Source organism: Cryptotermes secundus, unplaced genomic scaffold, assembly GCF_002891405.2.
Source record: "Cryptotermes secundus unplaced genomic scaffold, Csec_1.0 scaffold1024, whole genome shotgun sequence".
In the NCBI taxonomy this organism is placed as follows: domain Eukaryota; kingdom Metazoa; phylum Arthropoda; class Insecta; order Blattodea; family Kalotermitidae; genus Cryptotermes; species Cryptotermes secundus.
In genome coordinates, this window is record NW_019727414.1 from 207,563 (window position 1) to 229,397 (window position 21,835).

Genomic DNA, 21,835 nt, shown 5'->3' on the forward strand with positions numbered 1-21,835 from the left:
GGACAGCTCTCCTGCCGATGTGAGAACTGTAGACGTACATGTTCGTGTCCCAGGCGTCTAGACGCTGCTGCTCACCGCGAAGACATCTGTTCAGTCCGGATCATTTCTTGTGAGATTCGCGGTAGACGTTTATAATGGAACGGGTGTTCCCTGAGGTTTCTGTGGTCCCTCCCCGCTAATTGTGTTTCCATCATTGCTTCGGACTCATCTCTCACCGCCTCGTGAGGTGTACGATAGCTCTAACCAGGCAGCGCATTATCATTTTCTCGGCTTGTTAAGTTTTGAAGTTGTCATTCTCTCCGCAACTTGACTGGTTACACAGTAAGGAAGTTTTTCTCCTTTTTTATCGCAGTTGATGATGAAAGCATGGGTCATTGCTTTTTGTCATGACAGTACACACGGCTATTGATCTGGCTTCCAGACGCGTCTCCCCTTCTTCCTCCCCCCTTCCCCCTCCAGGTTATTGCAGTCTGCACGACATACATAATTGTTTGAAATGAAATCCAACGATGATGATAGAATATGTGTTTCTTACGGATCGTTAAACTAGCGTTGGATTTGAGATTCTATGTCATGGCGACGCGTAGCAGGCTTAATTAAATGGTTTGAGGGTGGAATCATGATACCATCTTGTCCCCTGACACTGGCACTCACCGATCCCCAGACTTTGTCACCCGGAACTCCAGGCTTCTGCGACGGGTTCTCGAAGCTTCATTTGACCGTGTTTTATAGCGGCAGGTTCCTCAAATTTTAGAATCAATTGTTAATATCTGTGGGACCTTTCCGTTTTCCATCACATCCAAGCTATCTCGGGCTGATCAGTTACCTCTTCCAGTTGGTACAAGGGTCCGTTTCTCCAGGGAGTAAACCCACTGGACTATGAAGCTGTCCAGTCATTTCCATATAGTGCAAACGTTAAGAATGTGTAGAAGTTATATCCTCTGCTAATGCATGGCTACAGCTTAAGTATCACAATTACGTTTCCCAGATGAATCGTTCTAAACTTGAATTTTGGTTGAAGCCGGTTTTGTGTTGCTTTTTGACTTCGGATTTTTATTTAAGCCAAAATATATCATGAACCATAGAAGCTGTTTGCATCATGTACATTGCTTTTAGTTTAATTATTTATTTAAATGGCGCCTTTTGCAGTGCATCGGTTGTTTAAAATAATTTATTTTATAATAATCCAGCCAGTAGGCTGCGCCATAGCTCAAGCGGTTAGTCGCTGGCTTCCCACCGCCGCGGCCCAGCCTCGACCCTGGGGTCTAGTCAAGTGGGATTTGTGGTGGACAAAGTGGCGCTGGGGCAGGTTTTCTCCAAGTACTTCGGTTTCCCCTGCCAATCTTCATTCCACCAGTTGCTCCACAATCACCCTCACCTATCATCTGGGGCTGGTACAATAGGCCAGAAGTGGTCGCAGTACAAGGGATTTAGTCCCACCCCACTAGCAATAAAAAAAATTAATCCTGCCAGTAGTTTCAACTATACAGTGCTTAATGATTGTGATTCTATATTTATGATTCTGAGTAATGAATTGGAAAGGATTTGAAAGGAAGTTGTCCTGGCTTAATTTGAATTACTGCCATAGCAAGAGTTTTGCCCCATGGACGTTAGTTAGTAGATAGTTACCTATTTACATAGTTGATAATTATGAAAAGAAAATCTGATTTGGTACATTTAATCATTATGTTTGAGTAGTGTGTAGGGAAATATGTAATGGGAAGATGTGCTTTGGCATTCACACAGCATTGATTGTGAAGATTTGTGTCTCTTGGGACTCTACACCATAAACATATACCAGGCTATGCAACATAACTTTGCCAAAGACAGTAATCTTAATAATGAAACATATTCAAGGATGGTAGGCTGTTTTGAAGAAGCAATGTAGGATCTGGCTGGCATAATCGAATGAATATAAAGAGACGTGACCTTCGAGTTAGTGTCTGTTCTTTTGTTGTGATTAGATATGATGTATTCAGTTAAAACGTATTTCAGATAGCGCCAATTCTTGTTATGTCATCTTGCTGTAGATGCATCTATGACTTGTATTTTCCTACAGTACACATATTGTGATCACTGTTGGATATCTTCACACTCTTAAATTTGTGCAATTTGAGTTCTGCCTACTTGGACACACATGATGTTTCTTTCCTTAACGTCTGTTTTCCCTTAACATAGAACAAGTACAACTTTTGATAGAATGGTACAATATCCACCACATACAAACTAAGGGATGTAGCTTAAAGTTTTTAATTAAAAAAGTGCCAGGTGCCAAAAATTTTGACCTTTACCTGAACTGCTTTATCTGGCTGCATGTGACATCTGTTGGAATTTTCTGATGACCACATAGTTAAGAGACGTTAACAACAACCGTGTCAACCGCAAATGGCTGCTTTGCAATGTAGGAGTTGCAGCACATATTGCATGGTAATGTTTGGCTCTCCTGCTCTCAGTTCTGGTTGTCATAGTGCACAGGATTGCTCAGTAGGTGTGGCAGCTGTGTTACAGTTCCGACAACCAGGGAATTGCAGTTTGATTTCTGGCTGAGGTTATTGGATTCTTCATTTGACCTAATCCTTCCAGCTGCAATGTGGCCCTGGGGTTGACTCAGCCCCTAACAGAAATGAGTAGCGGGAATCTTCATGGGGAGTAAAGGGTGGCCAGCTTGTAAGGCTGACCTCACTGAACAACTGTGAGCCGAGTGTCTAAAAAATGTGAGAGCCTCAGTGTCCCACAACCCTATGGGCCTCCATGGACTGTTACAGGGATAGCTTTGCCGTTTTTCCTGGCAGACATAAGAGAGTTTTCTCATCTGCATAGCTTCTGGACTGGCTCAAGGGCCCACCAAACAACTTCACCACTTTCCCTGAGATGTAGCAGCAGAAATGTGGAACTGACCACTCAACTGCTGTATAATGGAGAGGTTAACAGTGCTGGAGCAGTACTTCACTGTACCATACATCTTCAAGGCATGGTGCTTAATTAAGCATGGGAAAAACTTTGTTTTACTTCACTGTAGTATGATAGTAATATCAGCACACAGGAACCGAACAAACAAGACTTAAAGAGGTCACACTTCCAACTTGTATTTGGGATGTGCTGAGTTCGTATCTTGGCCAGAACACCGTTGTAGCTTAGGATTCTCATGGGTTTCTACAGATTATATAGAATGTGTAGTATCTTAAATGAAGCCATGACTGCTTCCTTACCCCTTCCAGTTCATTATTCACCAATTGCCTGTTATTTGACACCATGTTGCTGAACTGAACTGGTGGGTTCAGAGGTAACTCTGTAGGCTTGTATTCTGGATGTGTTCTGTGTGAGTGTCAGCCATGACAGGCTTTTCGTGTTTTTCCCCGGTCTGTCCACTGAAGTGCTAGAATAGTATGTCATAACCACTGCTCCCCAACATCCTTCTGAGATCACCATTCATAGTCATCCCAACATCGTATGCTTTACAGTCAGATACTGGAAGCGTCGTTGAATAAGGGATAAAACAGCGATATTTTGTGTGCTTTGGGAGATGAAACATTTGACAAACAGACTGATACAAGATCTCCCCTCAGTTTACTTGTATAAAGAGCATGCATGGGAGTCACATGAGGTTGGAGGTGCCCCATGAACTTAGGATTCTTAAAGTTATGTTACCACTTAATAGATTTCAGTAAAAATTGCAGAGTCATTCTTATTTTCACTTCACATTTACCGAGCAGTTCATCGCAAAGGTTATGTTTATTTGCAGTTGCAACATAAGGAATGTTTTGTATTATGCATGAAATCTGTAAGTTATGTAAACTGCTGCTAATTAAAGCACACTAGTTAAAATCAAACGTCTGTAATGCAGTGACTACATGAGCTCTGTATCAAACTTACTAAGTAAAGTGTCACTGGGCCGGGTTTTCTCCGAGTAGTTCTGTTTCCCCTGCCAATCATTCCACCAAATTCTGCATCATCATAATTACCCGGGGCAGGCTACAATGGGCCAATCAGTGGCAGCTGTGCCGAGTGTACTCAGTTGGACTGCACGCCCCCACTAAGCGAAAAAAGTACCTTTAAACAGATTACATTAATTTCCTCAGATAACTACTTCAAGAATCCTGTTGTGTAACATTCAGTGTTTTCTCGAGTTTGGTTCTTTTTAAATTTACCGCAGTAAATCTGTCTGTGTTAGCCACTAATATTTCTAGTCAAAAGCTGGCAACTTAATTAGGTGGCCAGTTTACAGAAATCAAATTTTATGTCTGATAGTGACTCATTATTTGACTACTCATTTTAACTGAGTTTTTTGCTTAACTGTCTTATTTGTAACACCACAGAAATATGCTCTCAGTTTATTGTGGAATGGTTTTAATGAAGGTGCTTCATTGGGGACAAAATCTTCATTGGCATTTCTGAACCTTTCTTGGTATTGAACCCCACAGTCTCTTAGAGAGGTAGAGAAAGAGAGAGACCTTTTCAGTGGTGATTTAATTTTTATCTCTGTGTGTTGTTATTGTAAACATAACACCACACAAAGACTTTTTCATTTTAAACAAACTTTATTTATTTCGTGTAGAGAAAAGAATTGTGCAGAATAAGATGTCATTATTCTTTTCTTTAGTTGAGGAGGGTAATCTTAATAGTATGCATCCTGTTGTGTGTTATAAACAAGATATATAAACTGTATACAAAAGTATGCAGTCTACACAAGGAAGATAACATGAGCAGGGCATATATGAGTAGTATGCCTGGGAAAGAAGATAAGTGCGTACAGAGTTCTGGTATGAAAACCCGAAGGCAAGATACAATTAGGAACACCTGTGCTTACATGGGAGGATGTTATTAAAATAGATCTCTCAGAAATACAATGGGATTGTGTGGATTGGATTCGGGTGCCTCATGACAGGGAAGAGTGGTGGACTTCTGTGAAGATTTCAGGTCTCATAAGTTGCTTGGAAATTCTTGAATGGTTAAACAGCTATTAGCTTGAAGAATCCTGTCTTTGGAATGTGGCGCCATGTAGAACTTTTGTGAACCAACATCTTGCAGGAGCATATCGCCTCCGTCTTTAGGGTAGGCACCTCCAAAACGTAGGTTCACATAAGATCTACACAGTGCCATATCCCAGAAGACGACGTTCTTCATAGTCACTGCTGTGAAAATCTCAGATATTTCACAGCTATTAGTTTCTCAAGAAGAACCCAGTTCCATGGAGATAGCTAATCTCTACAGTTGATAGAGTATTGCATAACTTGTCAGTCGATTCTGTTACTTGTTGGTAAGGAAGGAACTGTTTCAGTGTGCTGTACTTGGGAATTGGAAGCAGCGAGAGAATGAGTTCCGTGAATCACAACAGAAGTGGCTTGTGCCAATTTGATGATAGTCACTTCATGCAATGATGAACTTTGTAACCGGCATGGATCAAAGTCCAGAATCACATTGCTCCCTTACACATTGTGGTGTGCACCTTGCAACTGGATAGACTGATACGCAGCTTGTCTTCTGTCGTTGACATTGGATGCTTGTTTGTTTATGTAGTCGAATCTGCTGGTGTTCTTTGAAGGTTTTTTTTTTGTTACTCCTGTTGTCATCATTTATTGTGTTCTCACTTTTGACACGTTTGTTTACAATTCCATTTTTGCAATGTTTGAAGAATTTAATATTTACTGCAATACAGATTGGTTGTACAAACCTGCATATGTATGAATAAGATTGAATCTTGGTTGGACATTAGCTATCCTGATAGATGTTTAATGAGGTTTTCCTCAGCCACTGCAGGAAAATACCTTGATTAGGCCACAACTACGTCTTACAGATCGTTTCTAGTTTGTCATTCATCTGTCATCCTACCATTGGATGGTGTTAAGTAACTAATGACAGTGTCATTAAGTAGCCTTCCAATTGAAGTGTGATGTCTGTACAAGCATAGAGAGACTCAGTGAATGGGTTTTGTGTTTTCAGGATGCTGGGAGGTGTCAGGCAAGCAGGACTGCCACCAGAACGCATGTGTCGCCAACAAGAAGCCCCCAAAGGCACTGAACAACACAAAATTCTGTTGCTGCAACAGTGACCTATGTAACATGAATGTCTCTGATGTGTATGTAGCTTCCCAAGCAGATGATCCTAATATTGAGTCTCCAGGTGAGAATTTTGTCCATTTTTTTATTGATAGACTTAAAAGGATTCTGACGATGGTGTATGCTGTACCGAACTATTAGGCTTATTTTGACTATCCATTGCCTGGTGTATAAAAGACAAAAAAAAAACACAAAGTTTCGGAGACTGAATCTGTCTCTGTCCTCAGGTGGATGGGGTAGGATAAACCTACTCAGCTGGGCCCGTTAGAAAGAGCTAGTCTCAATCACTGGACCACGGGCCCAACTGAGTAGGTTTATCCTACCCCATCCACCTGAGGACAGAGACAGATTCAGTCTCTGAAACTTTGTAGTTTTATTTGTCTTTTAAACACCAGATGATGGACAGTCAAAAATAAGCCTAATAGGTCTGTACATTTTTTTTATTGTTTTATCATGTTTTCAGTATCATAAGGTATGTATTGTTGAATGGTAGGGTAGTAGATGAATGAAATAAATGGAAATGATTTGCATGGAAGTGGTTGTGTCCTGATTTGAGGAACTATCCTGGCATTTTCTTGAAGGGACTGAGAAAACCCACAAACACCTCACTCAAGATAGTCAGTGTCCTGACCAAGATTTGAACCAGGAACCTCCTGAATGCAAGTCTATAGCATTACCGCTAAGCCAGCCTCTTAGGCCTGTTTAAATTGTGTGACATGTGTACAGGATACAGTAAAATGAAAGAGTGTAAGCGTGACACCCGCATGCATCCTGTACAGAAATGCTTTTAACATATATTAATTCTGTGAACGGTGAGGTCTTAAACATGGGAGAAAAACATGAAGAAAACATTGAGAGGTTTATAAACAGAAAATAACATACAAATTATGTTTCTAGACATTATCCATCCTCCTGCTTTTATTTAAAACACATTGTTTCGGAGACTGTATTCTGTCTCCGTCTTCAGGTGGCACTCACTTAGTTTGGCCGAATCAGTAGAGGTAGTTCCTGTCCCTGGACACCTGCACCAAAACACGATAGGGTTATGTCCAGAAACGTAATGTTACAAACAGCATGTATGATGTGGAATACAGCCATAAGAACGCAGTGGTGATGTTGTAGCAACAGAGTTCCTGGAGCAGCCCGCTGCCGACAGACTTGCATGGATCATCCCGTTGGTGTGCGTGTCCGCAGTTGTGATGATGGTGGCAGTAGGTGTGTTGATGTATCGGTTTTGTCGTGACGGTGTCATGGGTGCCTGCAAGCCAGCTCCTGATGCTGTCCATCTGATGGAGCATGGGGGTACTAATGGCCTGCATTCTGGCAGCTATGCTCTTGAGCACCTGAAGCTTTCCACTATCGTTGGTGAGTGATGAACATGAATTGACAACGATGTTGATGATTATGATCTTGTTGTCACTGGAAAACAGACTGTCACACTGCTGTGGTTACTGTTAGGCTTTGTGTCCCCAATGCATTAATTGGGGCTCTACAGTTTACTGTAAGCAATAGAGTAAGGTCCTTCGGCCAGGTGTACTGGTGCTGCTAATAGTGTCAGTTTCTTGATGCATTTAATAGGAGTACAGGTTCTCTAGGATAGCTGGGATAGCACAGTTGGTATAGCGACTGGCTGTGGGCTGGACTACTAAGGGGATGGACTTCGAGTCCTGGTAGGGCCAACAATTTTCCCTCCTTCATATCATCCAGACTGGTTGTGGGGCCCACCCAGCCTCCTATCCAATGGGAACCAGGAACACTTTCCCAAGAGGTAAAGTGGGCAGGACATGAAATTGACCACTCACCTCCAGCTAGTGCTGAGGTCACAAAAATGTGCATCTATACATCCACTCCCCAATACGCCTTCATGGCGTAGTGCTTTCAGTTAAGCACAGGGACCACTTTACCCTCTTTTTAGTGCATTTTCCGAGGGATGCATTTCCTCTGTATAATTCTACTTAATATTATCTCTTTTTCAATTTATCTTTGTGTTGTGAATTTTAGCGTTAGTCTGCCATGCACAAGTGATCTTAGCAACCACTCTAAAACGAATTGTTGTTGTGTTGTTGTTACTCTTAATAACTTCTGTTTAAATTTAGATAGCATCAGTAAATGTAGTTTTTTGTTTATTTTGTCTATGTGTTTTTTATTTTTTGTGTTGTTTAGTACGAATGTATCTCCAGTTACAGTATGGGTATTGATAGAAAAATAGGGTTTTCATTAACAGAATTTCATGACAAGGACACATTTTAAGAACAACAATTCTTCTGTAACATGGAGTATTCTGTAATAAGATTTCCAGTTGAGGTACTGTATAAATATAACATTATCATGCACTTGTAAAGCTATAGATCACCAATTCAGAAACATCACTTTAATACCTGCATCCAGTTCGTTATGCCGAAGAGTACTTATTATTTGCAGTGTAGATTTTTTGGACAATTCTGGTGTGCCCGCTTTCTGATAACATTCACAGCTTTAATTTAGAATATTATCGGTATTACTCAGTTCATCTGCTGCAGGTCAAGGTCGTTATGGGTCAGTGTGGAAAGGAACAGTCAATGACCAGGAGGTGGCAGTAAAGATCTTCCCCAGCCACTACCGCAACTACTTCTACAATGAGCGTGACATCTACTGCCTTCCCTTTATGGATAACCCAGCCCTGCTTAACTATTTTGGTACGTGTGTGGCCACATCGCTAGGTAACGTAACTTAGGATCCAGTTTCGGACTCAGTTTCATTGTTTGAGCTGCTGATCTGCTTTGTTTGCAGGTTACATTGAAAGAGAGAGTCTGGAAAACTGTGTGGAGTACCTTCTAGTTTTGTCATATGCCCCAAACGGTGCTCTGCAAGACTACCTCAGAACAAATGTATTGGATTGGCCCACATTCTGCAAGATGTCTTTATCTGTAGCTAGGGGGCTAGCCCATCTGCACACAGATGTAAGAAAAGGAGGTAAGTGGAACTACATGTATCTTCTGTGTGTACCTAATAGTGGTGACTGACTGGATAAATGTCTTTTCTGCTTCCAGATAAGATGAAACCGTGCGTTACTCACCGGGACCTGAATTCTCGTAACATCCTCGTGAAGGCAGACCTGTCCTGCTGTCTGTGTGACCTGGGATTTGCTATGAAGATCTCCGGTTCAAAATACTTCCACAATGGGGAGGAGCAACATGCAGAGACCAAGTCCATCAATGATGTGAGTGGTTCTTAAACTTTATACAGAATTTATCAACCAACTCGCTCTTTTCTTGCTTAGCTTAGTCTTCAGCTCTGAAGATGGAGGCAAGGTGTTCCTCTTAAACATCAGTGGACTTCGCCCAGACGACACAGCATTAGCCCCGAAGATCATTCTGTTTATAATTACCGCTGTTCAAACCCCAGATCCACCTGGGAAGAGATGGAATTGTATTTGAGAACAAAGTAAACTGGGTTTGAAATGGCAAGGATGGGGTTGGAGTCCAGGGGTGGGCTTTTGTGAACATGAGGATGAAGTCTTGAGTTGCAGAGAAACCAGATTTTTTTTTTCAGCTGATTAATTGTGATCTTCTTGGGGCAGATCCAATGCCATAAAGCCGTTTTAGTTTGTATTTATGGCTATTGGATTAGGGAAGAAAGAAAGTAAGATTATGTACACGAATGTGAGAATTTTAAACAGGATTCGAATGTTTCCTGCAGATTTCCTTGAAGAGGTTAGAAGGTTCAAGTATTTTGGTACTTCAGTAACAAGGAAGAATGAAATTAGTGAAGAAATCAAGATGAAAATCATGTATTGCAAACAGTCAGCGATGTGATTTATGACATATTTTTAAATCCAAAAGTGTGGACAGAAAATAAGAAATAAAAAACACAAAACAGTGTTATAAGCAGTTGTCATGTATGAATATGAAACATGATCCATATCTGATAAAGTTGAGGTTATGTTAAATACGTGGAAGAGAAAAATTGTGAGGGTGATGTAAGGACCAGTAACTGGGCAAGTGGGATGGGGCATCAGAACTAACCAAGAACTGAGGGAATTATATAAAAACCCTGATCTGGTAGTGGATAATGAAAGAAGAATGTTGGCGTGGTAGAGGCATGTATTCAAAATGGGTCAGAACATATGTCAGAAGGTACTGAAAGTGAAGGGGCAGAAGAAAAAGGGAAACAGTAGAGAAGAATGAACATGTAAGAAGGCTGAGGTCCTAGGAGGAACAGAGTAAGTAAGTGAGGAAGTAAATATTTCTGCCTATGGATAAAATTTGCTTTGCACTTGTTGTTTCAGGTGGGCACGCTACGCTACATGGCACCTGAAGTGTTGGAGGGGGCAGTTAATCTGAGAGATTGTGAGTCATCACTGAAACAGATAGATGTATATGCCTTGGGACTTGTTCTCTGGGAGCTGGCATCACGGTGCTCAGACCTGTACCAGAGCGGAGCAGAGATACCGCCATACAGACTGCCATTTGAGGCAGAAGTCGGTGAGTGAGCATGATTTGATTGGTGAAGATGAGATGTGTCTCTGAGTGGGAAGATAATTATGGAGTCTGTGTGATTACAGGTCACCACCCGACGTTCGAACAGATGCAAGTTCTGGTGTCACGCCATAAGGCACGCCCACTCTTCCCAGCTTTGTGGCGTGACTGGACTGCTGTCAGGCTGGTGCGAGAGACAGTGGAAGATTCCTGGGATCAGGATGCGGAAGCTAGACTCACCGCGCTCTGTGTCGAAGAGCGGCTCCAGGAATTGCCCACTCTCTGGGACCGCCAGCGAGGTACTGTACAGTGCATGACACCCACTCTCTTTGTACCAAATGCCTTACCTTAACGCCCAATCAGATGCGGTTCTTGTTTTGCTGTGCAATCTTAGCTTCATCTCTGATGAACCCAGAACTTTGAGACTGTGTGTGCAAGAGGTAAAGTTGTGACAGTTGGTGGGCATGTATAGATAGCAGGATGCTTCTGGTAGCAAGCAGGAAATTTATTGCTTGAAGCGGTAGGCCTCATTGTGTATTGGTGCAGAATAAAGAGCAAGCAGAATCGGTCCATTACTGTAGACCATCAAATCTGAGTGCAAACAGTTTTGTTGATGATTGTTTTTCTATTGACAGATAACTTCACAGAGTTTGCAATTACAGTGTAAAAATAAAGGTGGTTCTGTTGGATTTGAGGTTCCCACAGCAGTGACCAAGAAGAATGCTGTCTCCTGGGATATGACACCATGTAGTCTAGTAGAAGTTGAGTGATATTTTGGAGGAACATACTGTCATGAGTTTATGGCTCCATGACCAATAAGATCGGTTTTTGGATTGGATTTATAAACAACTTCTGGTACAATCTCTCTTAATCACATTTAATTACAATAACTCACATTCAGTCTTCAGCCAAACTCTTCTTCCTTGACTGCAGAGGACTCCTATATTCTTATTGTCATTCTATGACTGACTTGATTCTGTTCTATACCACTTATATGGTCTCAGGGTGGACCCATTGGAAACGCATCCATTGCCCAGCAATGAATATATGTGAACCACATAGAAAACACCTCCTCCTCTCTTGTTGTATTTATAATGTGTTGCATAGCGGTGTAAGTTATGCGATAGTTTCCTGTGTGTTCATCGTTGTGGGAATGTGTTTACTGAGTCATTGCCCAGCAATGGCTCTGTGTGTCACAATGACATCTGCTTCTTGCTTGGTTTTTCTCTGTAATATGTTCATCTGAGATGTCAATGAATTTCTACCAGAGTGCATGGTATCATGTCCTGGGACATGCAACTTTTCATAAGAGAATCATCTTTTGTCAAAAGGTAGAATGTGATAGTAGGCTGTGTATTGATGATAATAATAGAGTTTAATTCTCCAAACACTGACAGTAGGTGTCTGTCCATGTGTTATAGGAACAATCTATGTATCCGGGGTGAGCCCAACAGTGAACCCTACCTTTCCTAATGGTGGGACACAGGGCCAGTTGGCGGCAGCAGCGCGCACCAATGTGAACAACAACACAGGAGCTGCAGTTGTGTCTGGAGCACTGCAGTCGGACTCCAACAGATTGCTGCTGCTGGAGTCAGGGGAAGAAACAGGTAGCCCACTTACCCTCGCATATCGAATTTCAGGGCTCTTCTCTTTTCTGTACCTAACAGATAGCAATAACACTGTTGACTCATATTTGGGAGGTGCCCAGTTTGAATCTCAGCTGGGACACCAGTTATCCTGGCCAAGCTTTTCAGAGTTTTCCTCAGCTACCATGACCACCTACTTCCAGTTCTTCTCCAATTCATCATTGATCTGTCATCGTACCATATGACACTAAATTGTCTGGCTGGTAACTGCATTGTAAAGCAACCCACAAATTATTTTCTATATTAGCAGAGATTAGAATTGTGCTTAGAACCATTCAGATACTAAGGGGCACACGGTAGCGTAGTTGCCTGAGGCACTGTGCTACAAGCCGGAAGGTGGCGGGTTCGAGTCCCAGTGAGATNATTATTATTATTATTATTATTATTATTATTTACTAAATCCTTGCAGCCACACTATGACCTGGAGTCGACTCAGCCTGTACCAGAAATGAGTACCAGGAATATTCCTGGGGGTAAAGGGCCGCCAGCGTGTAAGGCTGACAACCTCACCGCCATCTGTGAGCTGATTGTGTAGAAAATGTTGGATCCTTGATGTCTCACAACCCTATTAGCCTTCACAGCCTGCTACAGGGATATCTTTACCTTTTTTTTTACCATTCCATATGATACCTGTATGCTGACCAACAGTTTGTATTCGAGGAATTCCATGTTTGAGCCAGAAATATTAGAAACAATTTTCTCTCTACAGTGACAACCAGATTACCTGAAAATGGAAGCAGAGTTACTTCCTTAATGCCATGTATATCAAATACACCTAAGTGTTCAAGCAACAAGTTGGCACAAGTGATAACATTTGAAACTTATATTCTGGAAGTGGCTAGTTCGAATCTTGGCTGAACCACCAACTGCCTTGACTGAATTTCTTGTGGTTGCCGTGAGTTCTTGGAAAATGCATGGATTATACTTTAAATTAGGCCATGGGCACTTGCATACTCACCCCTTGCATTTCAGCATTTCATTATTCACTCTCATCCAATAAATTGACACTCTAGGCTGAGTTGCTGACAGTACAGTTAAATAAACTGTAAATAGATAAACACAATGTACAGCATCCACCATAATAGCAATGTGATTTGAAGACTATTGTCTTATGTTTTGAAGTTTCCAAATATGTGCCTGAAATAGTTGGATGTAGTTGTGTGTTTTGCATTTGTAGGCTGCTCCTTGCGGTCTGGGAGCCAGAGTAGTGCCACGTTTGGTAAAGACACACAAGAGTCGACCATGTCAGAGGGAACTGTGGAGACAATGGTCACCATGTCTCCATCGGAACCGCACATCGACTCATCATGTAAGTGTCCGCCTGTAAGGAAATGTCTTGTGTACATTAACCTGTTTATGTTTCTGTGTTAACTCATGTACATCATGAAACACTTTCCTTGCCAATGCCTGTGTCACCTGCAGTATTTTTTTTCCACTCGAAATTGAATCTTACATTTCAACAACAGTTACGTGTTCACAAGATATCAATTTAATGTATCAACTGTCAGAAACATCTTTGAGGGTATATCATTCCTTGTGTAGACAATATTACAAAAGAAAAGTCCTGAATGTTTAATGAGATCTGAGGAGTCTAATAATTTTCCAACGACATCACTGCCGGTATCACCATTTGATAATAATGCTCCTTCAGAGATGTTTATCGTAGATGGCTTCATACATTGAAGAAAACAGTTTCGACTTTATGAAACGCTGAGATACATAAACACAATCTCTTACCAGTTTTTAATATGTGCTCTTTGGTGAAATGGACCGGTGTCACAACACTGCATGTATGTGTTTACAGATGTGAGTAGGTTAATCAGGCTTGAGACTGTTCCTTCTCTCTACATCTCTAACAGTATAAGTGACTTCTCAATTTGCAGACAAGAACTCCAATCACACTGCAACAGTAGTGAACAATTGTGGTGTGCCATCAGCCATTCAGTCGCAGTCACGAGGGCCCCTGCAGCCATACCAGGGACGAAACCCATGCATGGAACGGAACCTGATGCTGCAGGCTCCATCAGACGAGGAGCTGTCCTGCAACGGTAACACTTTGGTGGATCGTTCTTCCAAGCATACTGCAGGCCACTATATGTCAACGTTCGAATCGCAGTCATTGGTATCGCATGACTACCTGGGCATGTCACAGGGCGTAAATAACAACAGCCTGCGTCCTGCGACTCCAATTCCATACGTTCAAAATGCTGTGTATGACTCCAGCAACACTACCACTTATGCCACAATACCTAAACAACCGAACATTCCTGGGAATGGATCTGCCTTGGGCGATGGAAGCAAAAGTGTGTCAAAGTGGGGAAACTGGGGAAGGAGTGGTGGGTGGGGAGGGTTGCGGAAACTGCTGGACTCAAAGAAACATGTGCTTTTTGGAATGTATACATCCAAAGATAGATGTGGCTGTGAACATACAAACAGGATGGTATCTAAAGACAATGATTCTCTGATTGAGAGTGATGAGTCCAAGTCAAATCTTTTGGTTCGCCAGAACGGGTTGATGCCAGCCCTAAAGAAAACTCCCATGATCATGGAGACTCAAGTGTGCCTCCTTCCAGCAAGTGGAAAGAAGAACGGGGTGGTGACATCAGTTATGTCCCCTGTAAACCAATACAGTGAGGAGAACCAGAACAATAAAAGTATCGGTGAGGAAGAGGTCTCTAAAACTTCCAAGAACCGCAGACCATCAACCCTGCCACTTGTTAAACAAAATTCTGCCTCACGACAGAGTCTCGAGGAGCATTTCCAGCAAGTGTTTGGCACGCGTCACTCAGACTCCACCACACGCCTGTTGAAGGACCCCAATTCTCGTGTGAAAACACCTGGTGATGTACCACCGTCTGTGAGACGAATACGTGGCAAGGGGAACTTAAGTGCCAGGTTCTCACTGTATGATGACAGAATGATGACAAGTGATTACTATGGGCATAAAGCTACTTCGTCACCAGGTGGTGAAAAGTTCGTTAAGAATGATAATGTTGGTCAGACCTTGTCAAGTTCAGTGCCAACCAATATAGATATCTCTTGTAATGGAACTGTGTTGAAGAACAATGATGCCATAGCAGCATCAAGTTTCTGAGGCAGCTGCGACTAAACGAGGGAAGGTTTGCAGGTATCTCGCAGTAGAAGTAATAACGCACCACATGTTGCACATGTGTTTGGCATAAGTATCTCACATTGCTTGTGGAAACTGTACTATGCTTCATCCATGGGGAAACCCCATTCATACTACAGTAAACCCTCGCCAGTCTGGATCAATTGGGGGGGGGTCATCCGGATTAAGTGATAATCTGGATTAGTGAAGCCAGAGGTAGTCCTAAAAGGCAAAAAAGAAACTTAGAACACAAATAAATGGAAAATTTAATGATATAAGTAGTGCTGATGAACATAAATAAAAAATATTTCATAGACTTCATTTAAATATTATAAAAAGACAGTACATTTATTCATTGGTAGAAGACTCAGAAGTTGTACTTGTGTTTGAATGTATTAATGCAGGTTTGAAGAAACTGTCAAGTTTTGTCTGAACAAACCTCTGATGACGTTCTTTAATTAGGATCTTCCTCATGGTTCTTAGGCGTTCATTACACTCTGCATCTGTGAACAGCATTGTTCATACTTCGATTCAGATTCACTATACCTGGATTAACGAAATTTTGCATTAATTACAAGTTCAGTGAGAAGAAAATGTAATATTGGCTTTAGACCTGAGGTGTAAGAATACGTGAACTATTTGACCTTCATGTCGTTAATATCTCTTTTTGCAGTAACATGGCATTTTCTAACTTAATTCTTTTTACAGTTATTTGTCCTCATTTTGGCAAAACCATACAGTAACATTGAGGAAACGTAAGTTGAAGATTATGGAATCTGATAATCTTTGATTCCGTTTTCTTTACTTTGGAGTAGGAGAATGTCCTTGTTTCCCCCTATATAGTTCAGCTTGCAGTATCAAGCTGACCACTCACTACCATCAGTTTTATTTATTTATGGTTTGTTTAATCAGTGACTGCCTCTGTGGTCTAGTGGTCAGCGTTCCTGGCTACAGATCCAGAGGTCCGGGTTCGATTCCCGGTGCTACCAGATTTTCTGAGAAGCATTGGGTCTGGAATGGGGTTCACTCAGCCTCATGAGGATAATTGAGGGGCTGTTTCAAGGAAATGGCAGCTCTGGTCAAAACCGAGATTAAAGGCCGTGGGGATCCATTGTGCTGACCGCGCAACACCTTCTATCCACAAAAGTTGGCACTAACTTCGCCGACAAGCAGTGCTTGCTTGGTTGGTATAGTTTGCTTGCAGGCTACAGACCACAGAGTTTTTTATGGGGGATGGGGGCTATTGGAAGGAGTTAAGTCTTGATCACCTGAGCACTGCCTATCTCCTTCACACAGGCCTTATTGTGTAGGATCCTCCCCCCATGCGCGAGATGGTGGAAATACATCCGGTTTCTGAAACACTGTGCATTTTAAACATACCCTCACAATGTCTCACAATATTTGCTGAATCCTATAAACTATATCCACAGCTTTGTTCGCTGTGAAGGAGAAAAGCAATTTATACTGATCAAAAATATGTAAATGTTCTTAATATTTATGCATATTTTATTTTTATAGCCTTCCTCAGTTCTCTTCACCCACGACTTTCTATCTACCCTTCATGCTATTAACCATTTTCTGTGACTGTACAAAGTTAAATTGCAGGAATTGAGAACCATTCATTCCACCATTGCTCCGCGCACATCACTGTCCTCTGAGGTATGCAATAGTCCTAAGCAGGCAAGTCATCCCATGGTCCAAGTTCAGGACTTGTCTCTGAACCTGCATTGGGCTGGTAACAGAGTGACAAAGCTTTAGTTTAGTAGACAAGAATTTTAGTGTGAATAATTATCGATTGTGTTTTTTGGACAGGAAGTTGATTTAATCCATTTTGAGGGCTGGTCTGTTTTGAGTGCTTACAGAACTCAACTCTTGTTTGAGCTGCCTCAGTGTGGCAGAGTTCTGTGGAGTGGAACTGTGGTATAGGAGGGGTATCTCTCATGAGCTGCTTTTGTCTGAAATTTAAATGTCTGTTGTACCTCTCCCCGTGCTTGCTTAGACAACAAATATTTTATTTTTTTTAGAAGGATAATCAGTGGTGGTCCTGTTAGTCACATTGTTTCCACATCAGTGTGTTAGTACTGCACGAACAAGTGAAATGCGACTTGAATGGTTTAGCTGTGTCCTTTGTGCGGCATTCGAACCAGGAACCAAGAACCGCCAGTGCCTATACAGGGCTGCTAACCCTGTGAAAAAAAAAATGTACAACCATTTACAAAAATTTAGTGTACAAATTTGATGTGCATCAGCTAACCTGTATACATATATTAAGGTTTGTGAAGGAAATGTGAACTGTTGTGATAGCATTTCACTTGTTCAACCAGCCACATGTGTTACTCTCCTGCTCACAAGAGCAGTTGCTTTTCTGCTGTAAGTGGAATTATTTTTGTTCTGTATATGAGATTTGCCCACCTTTAAACACTTTGTTAGAATTGTTGTGATGATGTATGCTCGTCTCTCTCTCAGATGCCAAGGAATTCATGGCCAGAACCGCAAGTTGTAATTGGCTGTTCTAAAGTAGCTTTTGTTTTGTTCCATTAATGCCTCCATTTCCTTTAATCCTTTTTGTTTCATATTATTTTATCACCATTCTCCCAAAAGAATACAATTTTAGGGTAACAAAAACAGGAACAAATTTTCATAGTTCAGTGAATGACATTGAATGATGCGGTAGAAGAAAAGATTATTTCTTGATGCAGACTAAAGCCAGATGTCAACACTGCACGGGAATAGATGTTTGCCGACTTCAGTTTACTGTGACAGCGTTATGACCAATGAGATTTCAGATGTATAGTATTAACTCCTTTCAAGTTGACATGGTGTTTGAGAGCTTACTGTATTCAGATGTTATCTGTGAGTACAGACTGTGCTCATAATCATTTCTTTAAGAATAATTATTCTGAAAATTGCTGTCTCTTGGAATGTGATGCTGGTACATGTTTACCAGTTTTTCAGAGGAACCTGCTGCCTCCAGCTTCAGGGCAGAAGAGTAAAATGTAAGAAAAATAAATTGCCACAATTGTAGGGAGTGAAGGCCAAGCACCGGAGCAGAGAGCAAATTTAGCAGTGCAACCTTTGTCAGGGTAGAATGAGTAAGCCACTCAGATATAGTTACAGGAGGATGAAAACTTTGGCTGCAGGCAAGTCAAGAGTTGATGGCACAGAGAACTGAAGCAGGGTGAAATAGAGAAAGGCTGATTCTCCTGCCATGAAGTTCTAGGCAACAGGTTCCGGTGGAAGATTAATAAGTATCTGTAAAACTAGATTACATCACATTCCATGAGAATCAGTCCCCCCCCCCCCCGTGAAGGGCCGCCAGTTTCAACCTGTCTTGGAATGGAAAATGTTATCTGTATATTTGTGTGACTAGAAGTATTGTAGTGCTCTGGAGCTGAGATGGAGCTTGGAAATATTTGTAGAGTATTAATACAGCTTTGGTTGTGCTCCACTCCAAACACAGATACCATTAATTCAATTTTCAAGGCCTCAAATTTACCACCTACCAACTTTTTTGTTTGTTTGTTTGTTTGTCCCCCCCCCCCATGTTTGATATGTTGCCACGAAGAATCACCTCAGTTATAAAACTAAAATCTGAAAGACAAGGCTGGACAGAGAAAAGAAACATTGTTGCATTTTTGGTTTACATTTGAGAGGTCATACATATGAACTTCTAGAAAGTGATTAAATTTAGTAAGAGATACCACATGCAAATTTAATCAATAGATTATTGATTCCACCCTACATGTTTTGGCTATTCAGCCATTCTCAGGGGTTTATGCTAGATTTGAAAAAAAAAAGTGTTAAAAAGTTTTACAATTAATGTCTCATCATTAATTTTAGAATAGTTGAAAAAACAATTATACAATCCATGTCTAAAGCACTAAAATACAATTCAACACATCTCAGAATTTTTAGGAAATGATTTATCATTAGGGTTTTACAGTAAAATTGCATGTCTTGTAGGATTTACACTGTCAGACTGAACGTGGATGTATAGTTCTCAGTGCTCTGCCTGTTTGTGATGTCTGATTCAGTGTTGGGCCAGGAGACTAGATATCCTGGCCAACATTTTCAGTGATTTTATTGTTTGGTATGCACAGAAATTCCTAATAGAGTAGTAATAATTGTTAATTGAACATTTTTCAGCTTCCACGTTTACAGTACCTCATTGTGCAGTGTAGCATGATCAGTCTTTTCAGTGGGCCTTATTCTTTCTCTTGGACTGCCATGCATCTGGAACTTCATAGTAACAAAGTTACAGATGTGTTACATGTGGCCCAACCAAAGCTGCCCAGTACAGGCAGAATTGTACTAATTGTGATAATGTCATGGTCCATTAAGATAAGAAATTGCACAAATTGTTGCACGGACAAGGAATGCTTGCAGGACTGCCTTCTTGTGATGTGCAGTACATCAGTATCAACACAAAATGACAGAAGTTGATGTAATTTATTTATTTATAGTTCAAAGAGAAAGCCAAGCTTCTCATGTTGGTATCATTGAGTCTCACGCTGATATTGTTTGTTGCACGTCCAGAGCAGAGTTAGTTGGAAAACTCTTTCACTGCTTGGGTCATTTATTGTACTGCCATCTTGTTATGCGAGTTGAAAGGAGTCATTAGTGTGGAGTGAACATTTGCCATTTGCACAGTTGAAACACTGTTCTCATCTCGTCCTCTCATATGGCATGACAGACCAGTGTCCAAGGTCTCTCATTTTCCAGGTTTCAGAATCTTGTATAAGGATATTTTTTTAGAATTTGTGGACGGGCCTGTGTCCAAGCAGGAGAACATATACCTAGAGAAAAACATTGATTCCCCCAAGTGGGATCCGAACCCATAATTCTTATGTTCAAGTAGTAGTAGGCAGTACACAGCTTAGATCCCTCACACACTTGTAGGCAGATATACATCTAGGGTGATGTATTGTGGGCACATGTATTTTCATGTTCTGACTGCAGATAATGATAAGGTTAGACACCCTGATTGGTGGATTATCAAAGGAAAAGGAACTCTCTCATGACTACAGAATTCCCAGTCACACTTCTGTATAACTGATGAACATGAGTTGATGTGCAATAAAAATAGCTTGTTATGTATTCAGATGTATAGACACTGTGGCAGAAGATTATGGGCTTCTGGTAGGTGTGTACCTGCATTTCAGATGTATATCCTGTCTCCATGTTTGGGGTGGAAGAAGGCCTCACTCTTCTACCTTGAAAATGAAGGCAGTAGGTTTCTCTGAAATTTTGATACCTGTCTACCATATTGCATGGTCTTACATCCAAGAAGACTAATCTTTATTCTAGGCCACGCCATAGCTCAAATTGTTAGTCACTGGCTTCTCACCGCAGTGGCCTGGGTTCGATCCCGGTCTGGTCAAGTGGGATTTGTGGTGGACAAAGTGGAGCTGGGGCAGGTTTTCTCCAAGTACTTCAGTTTCCCCTGCCAATCTTCATTCCACCAATTGCTCCACAATCACCCTCACCTATCATCTGGGGCTGGTACAACAGGCCAGAAGTGGCCGCAGTACAAGGGACTTAGTCCCACCCCACTAGCAATAAAGAAAAAATTCTTTATGCTTGAGAATCGTAAATCCCATAATATATGCTGCACATGAAGGTTCTCACCTCACATCAGCTACTATGGAGCAGTTATTTTCTTGGATTATGTGACATCAAACTGACATGCTGATTTTTTTTTTCTTCACTGCAGCTAGTTTGACATTTTTTTTAATTTATTTGTTTAATCAGCAATCAGAATATACATTCTATAAGCTAATGTTATGGTTGTTTAGATGACTTGATGAGGAGTCGTCCAGCGGTGAATCCTCAGTAATTCAAATTAGGTCAATTGGCCAGTTTCATTTGAGTCGTCTGTTGTCTTCCCTTGTTGATAGCATCTTTAGGAGTGGGTTTTTATGAGTTATGATTTTGTTGTGATGTCTGTTGCTTTTTTGTTGGATGACATCTTGTACGGAAGATATACCGAGATCGGTGTAGAGTGTTGCGTTGGAGACATCCCATGGTGCGTCAGCTATCATTCGTAGGATCTTAGATTGGCTTCTTTAGATTATTGCTGTATTAGATTTTCTGGCGCAGCCCCATAATTCCAGAATTTTATATAGTTTGACATGTGCACACTTTCAGTTTTCTGAATTTGAAAGGTAATAAATTTTGTAATCCATCTTGATCTGTTTTGTGTCACGCTGGTGACACGAAGGGGGTGCAGGAATCCGGTGCTGGAAAAGTGCCTGGAGCACTGATATATCTAAAATTGTGTGGTAAAGATAGTGAAGAAATATGAGGATACCAACAAAATTGAAAAGTCAGTCGGAAAGAATGGAAGGAGGCTGCTGTCCACAGTGGATGTAATAGACAGTATACAGAAACAATAACATTTTCTAAATTAAAATGATATTGCAGTCAGAATAAGTCGTGTATATTAAAAATAATCTGTTAAAATAAAAGGTTTTGTTGCGTAAGTAGAGCATGATAGTAATGGTCTTTGTTTTCTTCCATTGGCTATGTAGATCATTCTGTAGATTGTTGTGTCATTGGCCGTATGTC

At 41.2% G+C, this 21,835-nt stretch overlaps 1 protein-coding gene across 3 annotated transcripts in view; it reads left to right on the forward strand.

Moving 5' to 3' along the window:
- LOC111864762 (bone morphogenetic protein receptor type-2) overlaps positions 1–15,539 on the forward strand; it is a 45,213-nt gene extending 29,674 nt beyond the window's left edge. For all 3 annotated transcript variants that reach the window (XM_033751572.1, XM_023852265.2, XM_023852266.2), the window contains 10 exons: positions 5,941–6,120; positions 7,179–7,421; positions 8,576–8,731; positions 8,826–9,008; positions 9,086–9,255; positions 10,324–10,519; positions 10,600–10,812; positions 11,935–12,120; positions 13,337–13,468; positions 14,043–15,539. In XM_033751572.1, the coding sequence (XP_033607463.1) occupies positions 5,941–6,120; positions 7,179–7,421; positions 8,576–8,731; positions 8,826–9,008; positions 9,086–9,255; positions 10,324–10,519; positions 10,600–10,812; positions 11,935–12,120; positions 13,337–13,468; positions 14,043–15,253 (2,870 nt within the window). In that variant the 3' untranslated portion in view covers positions 15,254–15,539. The remainder of the gene's footprint in view (positions 1–5,940; positions 6,121–7,178; positions 7,422–8,575; positions 8,732–8,825; positions 9,009–9,085; positions 9,256–10,323; positions 10,520–10,599; positions 10,813–11,934; positions 12,121–13,336; positions 13,469–14,042) is intronic.
- Positions 15,540–21,835: the final 6,296 nt, after the last annotated feature.